This window comes from Populus trichocarpa, chromosome 12, assembly GCF_000002775.5.
Source record: "Populus trichocarpa isolate Nisqually-1 chromosome 12, P.trichocarpa_v4.1, whole genome shotgun sequence".
NCBI lineage: Eukaryota > Viridiplantae > Streptophyta > Magnoliopsida > Malpighiales > Salicaceae > Populus > Populus trichocarpa.
In genome coordinates, this window is record NC_037296.2 from 15,246,992 (window position 1) to 15,264,138 (window position 17,147).

Below are 17,147 nucleotides of genomic sequence, written 5' to 3' on the forward strand. Positions count from 1 at the left end.
AAGGCTTTCAAGCCTGCGGAATAGCTAGTTCTCAAATCGAAAAATAGTTTATGAGCAATATTTTCTTCGTACAAAATTAATAGCCAAGAGACTTCTCCTTTGATGATTACCTACCAAGATTTTGTAAGTTTTAATTTCCTTTATCACAACATTTAATCTCGTTATCTTCCAATAAAGGCATTTTAGAAATTCAATATTCATCTATCATCTGCTTTAAATACATAATGCGCTGGGGTTGTTGTCTGCCACTTTGATTCTTTTTCGAGAAGAGATTCCCACCAAGTATTGTCGGCTATTTGCTTTGAAGATAAAATTGACAGCTGGAAGGATAAGTTTTTGTCATCTGTAATGATGTTATCTCCTTCTTCAAGAATGCTGGCATGGAGAGTATTCAATTCCGTAGCAGTCATCTTCATTTTGTGGTGTGAAGCTTGCTGTTTCATCATAATCCGGATTTATCGATCCCATGTAAGGATGTGAGTTTATTGACTATTTGAGCCATTTCTGTAGGAGACGAACATGATGCCAATTGTGATAATAGTTGAGTTTTTTGCGCTAAAAATATTACTGTTCTTCTTAGAGAGCCATTCTTGAACTGTTTGAGGACAACACAGGGTGATGTTGAACCTGTCCCGCCATTTGATCTTAATTCTTCTACATAGTTGTTAAGGATGATATGGTCGTCCAGGTTGAGTGATGAAATAATCCCAGGCTAATATCCATGCAATTTTAAAAGAGTGCGCAAACATTAAAGAAGGTTCATAAGGGAGGTTTTGAGTTTTTGACATGAATAGATCAAAGCCTTGTTTTGCTGATGTTGGAAAAGTTTTCCCATCTAAACCAAAATGTAATTGCCACCAATGTAAAAACCAGTGTGGAAAATGTTTCGGACAATTTTTGTCAAAGAAGAAAAACCATGAATGGGATGAAATCTCAAGGAACAGAGTATTATACCAGCTTGTTTGTAATCTTGGTATGAGAATGTATGTGGGAAAAAGTTTTGAGAAAAGTGTTTCTGTGAAAAGGTTTTGATTCCACTCAGATAGAGTGAGAACCTTTAAAATTCTGCATTCTGAATATTCTATCTTGTTCTGGTAATTTCTGTCTGGGATATATATGAGTTGCTTCAATTGAATCTGCAGTGTCTACTAAAATAAACTCATAGAATTGTCTGGTTTTTGTTAGGGTTTCTGGTAGATAATGAAAGCCTCTTGGTAAGACTGTTTTCTAAGTTTCTTTAAGGATTATTGAGAGGTACCAGATTGCTATATCATCTGGTTGATTTTGTAGGTGCTGTATGGCTGCTTGAACTCCCTTGGAGAAGGCGTGTTCGTGTTCTAATGGGAGTGCCCGTTGCTGGCTTTTCTTGGTTGCAATTTCGTATAATATTTATTATTTTAAAATATATTTGTTTTTATGTTTTAAAAATATTTAAAAATATTTAATTTTTTTTATTTTAAATTAAATTTTGATTAGTGTTTTTAAATTATTTTGATATGTTGATGTTAAAAATATTTTTTAAAAAATAAAAAATATATTTTTATATATTTTTAAACAAAAAAATATTTAAAAAAACAACTATTATTACTCTATCAATATCTCTGATATTATATTCGTGAGGTTGTGGTATATTGGGGTTAATGTTGAAGCCTTCTAGATCTATGCAGATGATTGACTTGGTAAAGAAGAGGTTAAGTGTCTACCTAGAAGGAAATTCAGTGATTTGTAAGATGGTTTGAGATATATATATAAAAAAAAGATTTAATTTTAATTGATATATTTATTTTGTAAGTGTTTTTTAATGGCTTCAGCTTATAAAAGTTGAATGGTATCGTGAGATTCATTTAAAGCTATAGTTCTTTATGTAGTTTTTATGGCATATATAATTATAAAAAAAATTTAAAATATCATTTAATTAAAATATATTGTTTTAGTTTCTAACTTGGGTATTGGCCATGTTCAGTATCCTTGGTGCAGGCAGCACGGCAACCACCAGCTGGGCGGCTATGCACTGGGCATACACCGCGTCTAAATAATTTTGTATTAAGAGTTCCAGGCTAGAAATCACTACATAGTGGTGAAAATATTAGAATTTTGATTTAAAATTATAATTAATAATTTTTATTGATTTAACCGTTTGAAATTTCAATGGTGTTCGTATATACAAGATTTGAATTTTAATTTTAATTTTATGTTAATATATATTTAATTATTCTAGTGGATTTATATTTATTATGAAAATTATTTTATTATATTTAATTATTTTAGATATATATATATTAATTAGGTAACACATTAAATTATTATTTAAAAAAAAATGAATGGTTTTTATTTAAAGTACAAAAATATCATCACCGTATATATTGTCAAATATGCATTAAACCCTTTTCAAATCTAGAATATATAATCAATAAATCACATTAATTACTAGGAAGTTGACAATAAGTTTTCGTTCATATATAAGTTGGGAAAAGTTGAGAGACACAAAAGGTTTGGCAGAGACCACGTAGGTGAAGGGACATGAGACAGCCTGCATCCACACATGCATTGTTTCATAAAATTGAGGTGCATAAGCGACCAGCGATTCTCTTAATTTCCCCCACAACCACTTGAACAAATATTGAATGATCTTACAAAGGGTCCCCATGGAAAAATATTGTAAGACTTTGAAAGCTTTATTTTTCGATTCTCTTAAAGAAAAAATGCCACCCATCTCGTGTAGATGAAGTTCTGGTAGGAATACGAGCAACGATCGATGGCACAAATCCATCCCATTAATCAGAGTCTTTAATTACAAGGAAATTAACTGTTCTCGCTTTAGCAAAATTGCAGATTAATTAATAAATTAATTCAGTCTTAAATATTAATCTCGCCTCCTTAATTTCAAGGCATGCGTGCTAGTTTTTGATGCTGTGCTCTTACGTGAAGCTAATTATCAAGATGAGAATACTTTATTTATTGTTTGAGCTCTGCACCTTGGACAGTATTATTGGAGCTTTGAAGGAATGATTTTCTTGTTTTTACCATAACGAGAGGCGCAAGCCATCCTGTGCTGTCATGAAACCAAGCACACATTGAAGATTCACATTGCGCCGATCCTTACATGAATGGAGAAATACATCATTTAAATATACAGAATTGTGCTTCTCAAGGTTTTTTTATACAATTATCTAATTGTGTTAATAACCAACTACCATGATGGTATATCGATGTATTATTTAATGTTCTATTTGACTTATTTTTCTTTTATTTTAGGAGTTCGAATAGATTTTTAATCAACTTAATTTGGCGTATTAAAATTAAGTATTTTCTTAAATAGTGAAGTTAATATCTAATTTTGATTTTACCTGTGGAGAAAGGTGATAGATATGGATCTATTAATTATACAAGCTTTTAATGGGATCTTAATGGTGTAATTAAAGTCCATTAAAATCGTCTCAACCATAAACCATTGTCGAAACCCTTTCCTCTGAAGAAATGCAATGTACGTGTAATCCTAAACAAGACACGTAGTTGCCTACATGACGTTGCTGTGGTTCTTGGCAACAGTGATCGTATTATACGAGAAGATATGACAGAAGGAGAAATAATGAAGGGAAGATATCAAGGGCCACTATTTATCCATGGAGGTAGCCTTTCATTGGTCCAAATTAGCCAAAGACAAAAGCTCCAAATATACATCAACTAGCTGTGTATCTTGCATGGGAAATGAAAAACCTCTCCACTAAATTCCATCGGCATAGTCACCACCACACACAAGAATCTGAAAACCACGAAAAAGAAGCCATAGAGGAAGAACAAGAACAACAAGAAGAAAAAGCTAGGTGTGAATGGGATTTCAGTCTCACAACAATTGTTTCATCAGGAAACAACAATATCAGTAGTACTCCAGCCATATCGGATGCTCTAGGGGTGATTGAATTCGACCAGACGAACAGCATCATTGCCACAGGTGGAATAGCAAGAAAGATAAGAATTTACAACTTCAAGTCTTTGTTTGCACATGAAAATACTAGCCAAAATGCGCACGAAATTACTTGCTTAGACCATGCTAGGGCTTGTGACTATTATATTTGTACCCCAGCTAAGCTTAGTAGCATCCGATGGAAACCCAGTTCGGACGGGCGGGTTCTAGGGTCCGGAGACTACGACGGGGTGGTGATGGAATATTGTCTTGAGAGGAGAATACCAATCTTCGAACGAGATGAACATGGCGGGCGACGGGTTTGGAGTGTGGACTACTCACATTGGGATCCGGTTTTGGGTGCATCCGGGTCGGATGATGGAACCATGCAAATGTGGGACACACGTTGCGAGAGTGGGGAGGGCGTGGCTACTGTTCAGCCTGGTGTGGGTCGCAGTGCCGTGTGTTGCGTGGAGTTCAATCCATTTGGTGGACCAATAGTAGCCGTCGGATGCGCTGACAGAAGGGTATACGGGTACGACATTCGAATGACGGGTGACCCGGTATTTGTTCTTGATGGGCATAGGAAGACCGTGACGTACATTAAATTTCTCGATAATGTTACATTGGTGTCTGCTAGCATTGATGGATGCTTGAAGCTATGGGATTCGGATAATTCAAACGTAATCCGGTCATACAAGGGGCACGTCAACAGCCGGAGCTTCATCGGATTGTCAGTGTGGAGGAATGGAGGCTTATTAGGGTGTGGGTCAGAAAACAATAAGGTTTTTGTGTATGACAGAAGATGGGGCGAGCCAATATGGGTTCACGAGTCTAACCCAGTGGGTAGGGATGGGTGTGGCGGCGGGTTCGTTAGCAGTGTGTGCTGGAGGCAAGTGGAGGAAGACCAGTGCACGCTCGTGGCAGGAGGATCAGATGGGGACTTGCAAGTTTTTCAAGGCAGAAGGAAGTCATAGCTAGCTAGACGTACGTCGACAAGAAGAGTTCTTCTGGTACTGATCTTTGTCTACTGATCATTAGACATTTGGTTAGAGAATTAACTTTCATAGAATTAAAACAGTATTTCTGTCGTGTTTTGATCAATGTTTTGCCGATGATCCTATGATACATCATCAATCGAGTTTAATTTGTACTGAGTCATGCGATGATACATGGTGCCTCGAGATAGGAGTTTTTGAGAAGGAAGGAAGAAGATAAGCATTCAAATTAGAAATGTTCTCTCTTGAATTGTGGTTAGACGTGCATGGATAATGTCCTGCCATTAGAGATACTTGTGTCGACAAGGACAGACACACTTCTTCTCATTGGTGATCAGTACTGTCCCATGTTTTTAATCCAAGGTGAAAAAAAAGTACATTTCAAGCAATAAAAAGAGAGGTACAAATATTGATAATGTCCTGCCAACATATATACACACACACACCTACGAGTCAAATATTTTTATTTTTTATAAAAAAATTATATATATAAGTTTTTTCATAAATCAAAAAAATTAATAAATCAAAAAATTTATACATACATGTAATTAAATATACTAAAAATTATATACGCTAATAAATAAATAAAAAATCATTAATGATACTTACAAACAAAACTTGAAAAATAGATAGATATATATAAATCAAGATATTTAATTTTGAAAAATATAACATTTACCTCATCATGTTTGCTAATTAATCAAACGATAATAAAAATAGACAAATATATATTAAATTGATTAGATAAAATAAAAAGAAAAAAGAAATAACATGGACAGTTACATATATTAAAAACATCATTTGAAAATAAATATTTGTTATTTTTAAAAACATAGTTTATCTATACAAAAGATTATAAAAAAAACCATAGATAAATCAGAAAAACTTCTCTGACAATCAAACACAACCAAAAAAATCATTATTACTTAAAAGAGACTCTCTAAATAAAATAAAAGAGAAAAGAGGTATTAATGTAAATATAATTAAGTTTATTTTTTAAAAACAAAACATCAATTAAAATAAAAAAATCAAGGAAAAAAAGGGACAGGTGCTACTGGGCTTGACAAGTCAGGCCACCTCACCTGGCCCATTTCACCAGGACCCACGTGCGGGCCCCTTGTTTTTTAATCTGCACCATGTCGTTTGCTCCTTTTTTTTAAAAAAAAAAAACAGATGACGCATCACTTGTTTTGCCCAGATTTCTGTAACTATGGTGGCCGAAAAATCGGAACCTATGTTCTTTTAACCTAAATATATATTGAGTTTTTTTTAAAAAAAAAGCATTAATTGAAATAAAAAAAAAATAGAGGAAAAAAGGTTCAGACGCTGCTAGGCCTAACCCATTTCACTAGCCCCCATGTGACCAAGCTCTTTTTTTTAATCTCCGCTTGGGGTGAACGACATGTCATCCGTTTCTTTTTAAAAATAAAAAATAGTCTACATAACGCCTGTTTTTCCCAGATTCCGACCACTGTAATGGCCAGAAAATCAAGGTCTATGTTCTTGAGACCCAAAAACCTAATTTTTTAACTCGTTTTGACCCAAAACATCTATAAACCACCTTAGAAACCATGACAAATCTATTCATTACCTAAAAAACCTAAAAAACAGCTTAAAAACCGAACTCAACCCGAAACAAAAAATAAATCTGAGCTCATATATGTTTTTTCATGTACTTTTAAGGTACAAACATACCTAATATGAACTCCCCTCGTCAAATGAAATAATTTGACATAAATATATTCAATTTTGATGGTCTAAATCGATACCAATGACATGTTTCTCTCTTTACCACCGAAATCCAGCAATCCTCTTTCTCTTCTCTTTAAACTAAGGACTAAATATATATAGTTTTAATTTCTTACATTGCTAAATAACCTCTATATAAAAGAAAAAAATATATTATTCGTATAATTCTTTAATTAAAAAAAAAAGAGTAAAAAAAACTTGTATTAAAAAACTATAGAGAATCTCTAAAATATGTTCTTAAAAATTGATGTAAATTTGGAAAATTAATTTTTTAGATGAAGAAATATTATATTTTAGCAAAAAGTTGTATCTTTTTCTCTTTTTCTGACTCTAGTTTCTCATATAAAAATGCTACCCGGACAAATATTTGGAGACATGTATTTTGTTTTCTTTTTACTTTTTATTTTTTTTTATTTTCCATCCATTAACAATGGGCCTAGTAAAAAAACTCTCAAAGTAGTACTGGGCTGGGCTAAGCATTTGGAGCAACAATTCATGGACCCAACCCAATACCACCTAAGCAGTAATTAGCAAACCATAATACTAATTAACCCAAAATTAACACCAAATTAAATATCAATGTTCCTCTCTAATCTCCCTCCCCTTCCTTGCTCTTCATTTCTAGCTGAAAAAGATGTTTAGAAAGGGAAACACTAGAAAGCACAGCTTCAACTCACAGAAACACCAAAGCCAAAAGCTTTTATCAGTAAAAAGGAAGAAGAAATTGGGTTATAAGCAGAGGGAAAGAGAGAGATGGTATGGGCAGGGTCAGCTGTGGTGAATACATACCCTTTATCAAGCTACACATTTGGTACTAAAGAGCCCAAGATGGAGAAAGACACTTCTGTTGCTGATCGACTTGCTCGCATGAAAGTAAAGTAAAAATACACTACCCCTTTTGTTCTTTTTGTTTCTCTGAGTTTTGGTGGTTCAATTTCTGGGAATGAACAAAAAAACTCTAGTTAACCCTAGATAGAAAGTCTGGTTCTTTTATGTTGATCTTTTGTGGGTTTTTAATGACAGTTATATGAAAGAGGGGATGAGGACAAGTGTGGAAGCTATTTTGCTGGTAATGCTTTTGTTTTACCTTTTGTTCTAACTATCTTTTTGTGCTTGAAATGTGTGTTTAATTGTTGAATTATTGCGAAATGAAGTTGATTGTGATTATGAGATAATAAATTTAACATTGACACTGGTTGGCAATTTAGTATAGGAGTGCTTAGTATTTCTTTCTAAGCTAAAAAGAACTTGTGGGTTGTATGTATTTGGCGTTCATGTTTTACATTGATCATGGGATGTACATTGATACAGATCTTGAATTATATGGTTGGCTGTCTTAGAGGTGGTATTCTTTAATATATGGTTTTGGTTATGCAAGGATGAACTTGAATGATGACTTATTCTTAATGATCACTCTCTATGTGATTGCTGAACATTATGCTGATGTTCTTGACAATTTGAATGCCTTTTGGAAAAATAAGGTAATCTTGGGAACAGTTTGTATAGATAAACGTCTGTTTCATACCATGTGGAGTAAATCATGATAGTATAATTTGCCTCTAGGATAGCTCAATCTCTTCATTTTCAGTGGATGATGTTGATTCCTAATTCAATTCGAGAAAGTTTTATATTTTGAAAAATGTTTTCTATCCAATATCCTTAAGAATTTCATCTACGTAGAACATGTGTTCAGTCATGTCTTCTATAGCTGTTCTGTATGCTGTAGCAACTTATTTTTTCATATCTTCCATGTAACTCCTCCATGTCTGGTCTGTGATCTTGTACTTATTGGACTTAACTGGCCATGGTCTTGTCCATGATAGCTCCATACATCTCTTTTCTCATTCTTATGATCTGTCTCTTGGTGCAATATGTTATTTTACAGGTACAGGAACACAATCATCCTCACATACTTCTTCTGCAAATTGGAAACACTTTCTGCAAACTTCCTGGTGGGCGTTTGAAGCCTGGAGAGAATGGTATATTTTTCCTCTTCTCTATGTATTATCTTTCAATTTCATTATATATCTTTCTTCGTTATGTTTGTAGTGGAATCAGCTCTTTCTATATCACTGGTTGGGAGATTTTCTGTTTCTTATGGGAGATTTTCTGTTTCTTATTTTTCCCATGCTTATGTAACAGAAAATGAGGGTTTGAAAAGAAAGCTGACAAGCAAACTTGGGGCTAACTCACCTGCTCTTGTGCCAGACTGGCAGGTAACCTCTTTTTTGGCTATCTTCACGTAGTGTGAACTCATGAAGACAATTTTAAGAAACAGATATTTATAGGTGTTTTCAGGAGAATATTATTGGATTCTATCAAAAAAAAAAAAGAAAAAAGAAAAAAGAAAAAAGGTGAATATGATTGGAATAGAGTGGAAAAGATGAAGGCCATGTACAAAGCATCAGATTCTCCTGTATCTAAATTTTCAATCTTGTGACAGCACATGTTAATACCATAAATCCTTTGTAGGTTTATTCGCAATTGAGGTCTGCTTTATGCATGTTTTTGTGATAAGTTGCATTTTGTTCCCTGAATTTCATGAGGTTATAACTTTTGTTGGAACTCGATATTTTGGAAGAAGTTGTTGGTGCCTCAGAGGGCGTCTTCTTCCTTCTTCTTGAGTTCATTGGAATGTAGGACTTTTCTAGTCCATATTTTGGCCACATGTCATTTGCTTGCAGATTGGTGAATGTGTGGCTATGGTGGAGGCCAAACTTTGAAACCATTATGTATCCATATTGCCCGCCACACATAACAAAGCCCAAGGTGACTCGTGTTCTTTGCTTATGTGGATCTTTCCTTTTCTTTTTCCTTCATATAGCTGGCAGGCTATGCTTATCCATTTCTTTCTCCAATCTTTGTAATGCAGGAATGCAAGAAACTTTTCCTTTTTCACTTATCTGAAAGAGAGTACTTTGCAGTGCTGAAAAATCTGAAATTGCACGCTGTGCCATTGTTTGAGCTCTATGATAATGTGCAGGTATGATCACATGTAGTTTTCTGTTGATCGATTACGTTTGGAGTTTGATCTGATTTTGCAATTGCCTGAGATGTTTTTATGGTTTTGGATGCTATATTTTCTTAGCTTTAACTTGGTTATGCATAAAAACTGAACTATTCCTGAATGAAGAGTTAGTGGTTCAACTGATTGGGAAAACTGAGGCATTAGCTTCAATGAGTTGTATGTATATATAGAGTAACTGCTAGTTTGGTGGATGCATCATGAAGTTCCACCAAGGGCAAACTGTCTGATTTTTATTTCTTGCTTGTTTTTTTGTCCACCAACCTTCCCTACTGTAAACCCCTATAATCTGCTGCTTATAAGATTGGCAAAACTGATTTCCTACTCGCATTTCCCTAGTCAGGTTTCTGAAAAACCATTCATGATTCTACTATGCTTTTTAGACCAATGATTTTCTGGTATTTCTTCTTACAATGTGTTACTTACTTGTTGCAGAGATATGGGCCAGTCATATCGACCATTCCTCAACAGCTTTCAAGATTCCAGTTCAACATGATTACCACTACTTGAAATTTGCTCACAGGATACACCTTTATGATAGTCCGCAATTAGTGGAGGCTATTGGCAACATAACATGAATCTCAACATTACTTTAGAACAGACTTTTAATTTGGTTAGACTGGTTGTCCAAAAGTTGTGGATGTGTTTCTGTTAACCTTTGGCGTGAGACTTTTATCAGACCTGTTATTTTCATGGTTTAGGTCTCTGTCTTGTGATTTACAATTTAAACGGTCACAATCCATTTCCAGAGTATTAGCTTAAGAATCTCAGGGTTCTATTAGCTTAAGAATCTCAGGGTTCTATTAGCTTAAGAATTTTCCCAGCAGAATTGATTATGCAGCCATTTTATGGGGTAGTAAGATGGAAAAGGACAAGCCCCATTTTGTATTTGAAAAGTGCATTTTGGTGTAATATTTGTGATTTTCTCATACATGATTGTAACTGTAACTTGTAAGCCGGGGGTTTTTATTGGATCAAGGAAGAATGGGAGATCTTAATTTTCTTCCGTAGAAAACTTTGTATTACAAATCTTGCATGTGATTTGAGATCTTATGGGGTTGCTTGGTTCCAAAATGCTGTCAATGCAAATATTTTATTAGAATGGGAAAGGGTAGTATTTTTTAAAGTTTGTGTTCTAAGACACCTGTATATTTTGTTTGTGATTTCTCAATATACATGGATACATCCTATATCCTAAACAACACTGCTACCTGTCTTCTTCGATATTTTCTTCTCATCCATCTTTTTTCTTGCATCTGCAGCCTCTATCCACTGACCTGCGGAGGCATGGATATTTGACAACAGCACATAGACTCCCGATTCATTTGTTTCCATCTCAGTAGCTTTCTCTACTACCTTTTCTGCTAACTTCAAGTCACCTGTAACTCTACAACCCCCAAGCAAGGCTCCCCATATAGCAACGTCAGGTTGAAAGGGCATATCTTCCACTAGAAGCATTGCTTCCTCAAGCTGGCCATTCCGGCAAAGCATGTCAATTAAGCAACCGTAATGTGTAATCTTTGGAATTATCTTGTAATCCTTCTCCATGCTATTAAAGATTATGTGGCCTTCTTCCACCAAACCTCCATGGCTACAAGCAAACAAAGCGCTAGTAAACGTGAAATCGTTTGGCTTCAATCCGGTCTTTCGCATCAGTAAGAAGATTTTGATAGCCTCCTCTGATCTTCCATGTAGAGCTAATGCCTTGATAATGACATTCCAGCAAAAAACATCCCTCTTTCCTATCTTGATAAAAACTGCAAAAGCTTTATCTACATCTCCACATTGAGCATACATTTCTGTAAGAGCAGTCCCTACCATGACTTCCGATTGAGACAAATCTCCACTTAGATAGTGTATATATTTCCCAAACTCCAAATCACCTAAATTAGAACACGCTGACAGAACAGAAACAAAAGTATAGCCATCTGGGGTCACTCCTTCTGATTGCATTTGGACAAAAAGATTCAAACTTTCTACGAATTTCCCGTGTTTGGCATAACTTGAAATCATTGAATTCCACGAAACCACATTCCTCTGTGGCATTGTCTCAAAAAAGCTTCTAGCTGTTTCAAGATCGTCTGTATCAGCATATGCTCCAATCATCGAAGTCCATGAAATAACATTCTTCTCTGGCATTTTCTCAAACAAACCTCTCGCATTTGCGACTTTTCCACCTTTGGCATAACCTAAAATCATAGAATTCCAAGAAACAATATCTCTTTCAGGCATAATATCAAACAACTCTCTTGCTGACTTGACATCACCAATGTTTACGTACTTACCTATCATTTGATTCCATAATTCTACCGGTCTTACACACATATCATCAAAAATCTTACGAGCATAATCTAACTTGCAATTACTAGCCAAACCCACGTCAAAAGACGCCGGCATTTTCAAATACATGTTAAATAGAGAATTGGCAACCGCGTAGCTCGACTCAAATCCAGACTTTACAATCTCGCAATGCACCCTCTTTCCCCTTCCATACCACTCCAATTCACAACAAGAGTTGATTACATAAGGATACGTGAAGTTGTGCGGCTTTAGTCCTCTCTGAGGCATTTCGTCGAACATCCGTATACATTCCTGAAAAGGGCCATTGAACGCATACCCTCTGATCATGGCATTCCAAATCACGATTTCTGCACTGGAATCATGACCCATTTGAGAGAATATTAGATTGGAATAATCCATTCTGCCGAACTCGGTGGTTCGACGAAGAAATTTGGAGAATATTTTGATGTTTTTGGAGAGAGAACAAGTGATTATCAAGGCATGGATTTGTTTCAGATGCTGGAATGTGCATTTTGGCAATGTTTTTGAGATTTTTAGTTCTAAGTTACAAGGCATAAATGCTGTAAGTTATAGATTTTTGAATTCTTAAGGAGGCGGGAGCTTTGATCGTGGTGTCTCTGATTTTATTACTTGTGAGTTATTACTTATCTTCCAATTATTTTACTGAACTTTCATGTCAAGGGTGGCAAGGTTTATCCTTTCTCCCAACACACTTGTTTTAAAACCAGGCTCGTGCTGGAAAAAAAAAAAAAAAAAACCCGGTCGACACGATGGCATGGTATTGTTTTTTAAGAATTTATTTTTTATTAAAATAATTTTGTTTTAAATATTTTTTTTATCAACTTTCCTGACTTGTAATTTAAGATTTATTTTGGATCAAAGATGCTTGTAGTAAGATTATCTTCTTCTTCTTCTTCTTCTTTCTTTTCATGTATCTGCCTACAAAGCAACATGAGCTTAATTATTTCTTCATTCTCAAAATAAAATAAAATAAAAAACAAAAAACATTGGCCTTCCTTTAACCAGTATATCGGAGTCTATTAATTTTATTTATTTATTTATTTAAGAATGTTTGTCAAAAGAAATGAATTAGAATTAAATCTGTTTTATTCATTGATATTATTGTGAGTTGATGAGAATGCAATTTTTGTTTATTAATAGAATAGAAAGTTTTTATAATGATCGTATATTAACAATAAAGCATAAAAATCAAAGCATGATAAAAAATAATTATTAGGTCATATAATATTTTAAATTTCATTTTCCACAATAATAAAAAAAATAACTACTAAGATTTAAATAATCGTAATTAATCTCATTATAATAAAACAATATTAATTGAATTATTCTTGAAAACACAACCAATTAATCACGAAAAAAAGGTATTGAAACAAATATTATCAGGAATCGCAATATTCTTGTTCCAAAAATCCAACCCCAAAACCTAAAAAAAAAAGGAATAGAATTTATCAAAGTCAGAGATTTATAGCAAAATCTTCCATCCCAACTTGAACAGCCAGGAAAATGTGAATGTTTGGCTCAAGATTATCCTTTTTTCCCCCTCCTCTTTCTTTTCTTTTTTAAAAATTCAACTCCACAGTGACACTTGCAAGGAAACATCATGCATGCTAACCTAATGTTTCAGGGACAGGGATCCTAGCTAGTCAATGCTATTAATGTATAATATATATATATATATATATATCTTTTTGGGCACACAATATTTTTAGTCTAAGGTCTAAAGAAGCAATGGTTGAAACAGGTTAGTTAATTTTGTCGGCATGAGAGATCGAGCATACCAGCCATCGACGATGAAAAATCAAAAGGTCTATTAAATAAATATTTGATGATGTATCGTTTGCAAGTCTTTAATTACTGATTGATTAATTAATTATTGTCATTAAAGGCGTGGGATTATTTTCTTAAGTTATTCCATCAATTCATTGACCATAATTAATTAGTTATAAACTCTCTCTATATTCATCTATATTCATCTAGTTGACAATTTATTTTTCAAATTTAACATTTTCCTTTACAGCATTTTTGGAATCCTCTAAATTAAATTAAATTTATATATTTTAATTAAATCTCATATTTGAAGTCATTTTGAGTGTTAAGAATTGAACCCTAGATGAAATTTAATCTCTAAAAATGATACAAAAATAGATCAGATGCTAACCTCTTTTATTACTATACTAAGGAGAAGAAATTAATGTTAACATTAGATTTTTTAAAATACTCATCTATCCATAAATGTTTTTAGAGACCTTAGAAGAAATAAAATGAAAGTGATGAAAATAATATAAAAAACAAAATGAATTCAATTTAGTTTTTTTTCAAACATATAAATTTAATTTATTTATCAATTAAATTCAAATTAAATATTATAACTGTGATATACAACGTGTTGCTAATATGTTTACATACCAAATATAAAATAAAATTCACATGTTTACGTACCAAATGAATAAGCCCAAAATACATTTGCAAGAAACCTGGACACATCATATATCAAAGCAAACAAAAATCATGATAACAAAAGATTGAATTTTTGAATGAGACTCAAATTTTTTCAAGAGATTCTATGTGCAATTTTCTTTTTATGAACCGCTTAGTCGTTCATCGGATCATTAGATCTCCCGAAACAAGGCCCATAAGTTTTTTTTTGCTTATTTTAGTTAATTTCCTACTTATTTTTGGATTTTAATTAGTTTTTTCTATTTAGTTTTGGACTTTTTAATTAGGTCAGTCTTAGGATTTTTATATAAATATTTGGAGTTTTTTTTTCTTATTTAGACTTTAATAAAATATGTTCTCTCCTTTTCTTATTAAGAAAAAGAGAGAGAATATATATAGTTAAAAAGACCAAGTAGCAATGTAAATCAATTAATATTCGTACGTAAATTTACAACATGCAAATATGTTAATCTTCCTGCTTAAATAAGCAATCAAACAGGATAGGGACCATAAGAGACAAGCAGACTTGGACTTGCATCATCAATCTCACACAAAACAGAATACATGACACAATTGATTACAATAATTTCTAGTGATTATAACTGATCCCTAATGTAATTAAAGTTTAATATTTTCAAATTGCTCGAGCAGGGATTTACTACATCTCGATCCTCCCCCAACTTGATAGCAACATGTTAATTACTATGCTAATTATAATTGTGAAATAAATTGCTATCAACATCAACATGGTATTATGGTAACTTGATAATTGGGAAGGTTTGGCTCATCTCTTTCTATCAACATCATGCTTTCGAAAGTTTCAAGGGATCCTAGTGATCATATGTCATACATATATATATATATACATAGTTGCTGTAAAAAACAAAACGTTTTATTATCGTAATATATTCTATTTTAAAATATTAATTAAATTTATAGGTAAATTTTATAAAATATTAAACCTATATGTATAGTGTATGCATACAATCGGCCAAGAACAGGTTGATTTGCCAGCACTGTAGCTTCAGATTCGACAATTTAGAATTCAAAGTCTATTAATCAATATATATAGTTGATGCAACATTGATCGGAAGTCTTAATTAATTAATTAATTTTTTTCTTTGATTAATGCCATTGAGATATTCAGCGGTGGGAAATTGAGTAAAACACACAATGCAGCCAATTAAAACATCGATGACAACCATTTAGGTGATGGTTCGGTGGTAAAAACTTGGGACTAAAAGGTTTGCTCCCTCTGTGGTCTCAGGTTCAAGCCCTGTGGTTGTTCATATGATGACCACTGGAGGCTTACATGGTCGTTAACTTCAAGGCCCATGGAATTAGTCGAGGTGCATGCAAATTGGCCCGGATACCCACTTTAAACTAAAAAAGAAAAACATTCATGGCTGCTTAAAGATTTAATTAAGTAGAACACACAATGCAGCCAAATCTGAAAGATGCTTAATTATAATCATTCTTAGACTTAGGAGCTTAAAATGTGATTATAACATATATAATGATTGCTGGCCTTTAACTTTATATATGATATCACAGAAGTTGACATTCTAGATCTTGACTTCATTAGAGTGTGTGGTTCAGCTTGTTTGATCATCAATTCATTTAAGTATGAACAGTTTTTAGAAGAAAAAAAGTCATAAATAGATATAAAATTTAGAAGAAAAAAAGTCATAAATAATTAGAAGAAAAAAACTCTCAATAGATATATAAAATTTAAGGATAAGAGTTGAACTTGAACCAAGACCTCTCTTCCTCTCATTTAAAAGGATACGTTATACGTACCAACCACTTTCAGCTGAGCATCCATAGGTGAAATTAAGGGCATATAAGATTTTCACCTTATTAATCTTGAGCTAAAATCGATCTTGGTAGTGCTCCAAAAAACGTGGAGTACTTCCTCCTACTACAAAAAATCAATAAATAATCAAGAGGAGCTGCCACAAAAGATTCTCACCGGCAGCCGTCTAGAAAACCTAAGAAATTAAAGTGAAGGTCATTGGGAGCACGAGAGACAGAGGGGGGAGGACGAGGCGGCTAGGTAGGGTTTTTCTTCTTCTTCTTATTGTTGTTGTTGTTGTGTGTTTAATTTTAAATTTGATATCTAATTTCAAATATTTCCATTCCATAATAAAAAAATATTATCAAATCAACTTACATCAGAAAAAGTTATTAAATTTATACACCGTTAAACCATCCTTTTAAAGTTAATATACAACTTTTTATCACAGAGAATAAAGACGAACAATCGAAGACAACTGAGGTTATTGCATCATCAGCTTACTTAACATCGTGCTTACTTCCTATCAGTAGCTACTTACAATTTTAAATGTCAAATTGCCTAACGGTTTTAATTTCCGGCCAATCGTTGCATCACACCTCGTGTCTAAATTAATGTGTTTTTTATATATAATTAAAGGGTCATTGGTTAATCAAGACGACCGACGTATGATTTAGTGTTAATTAAGTAATCCAAAATTAAGCAAATCAGATCCGAACACGTTGTGCCTCTCTATTGAGCAGACGGCTTTTCATACAAGAATTTTAATAATTCATTAGTCCCACCATCATCTCATGATTATACTTTAATCATCGTTATATATATTGATCATTTGGATTTAAGAAATTGAAAGACAAGTCTTAATTAGCAGTATCACTTAAGTGGATATATACGTACGTACATGCATGTTCTGTGGAA

General features: G+C 33.4%; 2 protein-coding genes and 1 pseudogene across 2 annotated transcripts; 2 read left to right on the forward strand and 1 right to left on the reverse strand.

Annotated features, from left to right (window-relative positions):
• Positions 1-3,582: 3,582 nt before the first annotated feature.
• Positions 3,583-5,148, forward strand: LOC7484386 (WD repeat-containing protein RUP2). The gene has a single exon (XM_002318783.4). The coding sequence runs from the start codon at positions 3,709-3,711 to the stop codon at positions 4,879-4,881; it is 1,173 nt and encodes a 390-aa protein (XP_002318819.2). The 5' UTR covers positions 3,583-3,708; the 3' UTR covers positions 4,882-5,148.
• Positions 5,149-7,223: 2,075 nt separating this feature from the next.
• LOC18103952 (pre-mRNA cleavage factor Im 25 kDa subunit 2-like) lies at positions 7,224-10,605 on the forward strand (annotated as a pseudogene).
• A 137-nt stretch (positions 10,606-10,742) lies between these two features.
• Positions 10,743-12,655, reverse strand: LOC18103951 (pentatricopeptide repeat-containing protein At3g29230). The gene has a single exon (XM_024581766.2). It carries the CDS (start codon positions 12,530-12,532, stop codon positions 10,871-10,873), a length of 1,662 nt encoding a protein of 553 aa, XP_024437534.1. The 5' UTR covers positions 12,533-12,655; the 3' UTR covers positions 10,743-10,870.
• Between the last annotated feature and the right edge of the window lie 4,492 nt (positions 12,656-17,147).

Excerpts from the sequence above, each read along its gene's own strand:
- LOC18103951 (XM_024581766.2), bottom strand. The coding sequence starts at position 12,532 with ATGCCTTGTAACTTAGAACTAAAAATCTCAAAAACATTGCCAAAATGC.
- LOC7484386 (XM_002318783.4), top strand. The coding sequence starts at position 3,709 with ATGAAAAACCTCTCCACTAAATTCCATCGGCATAGTCACCACCACACA.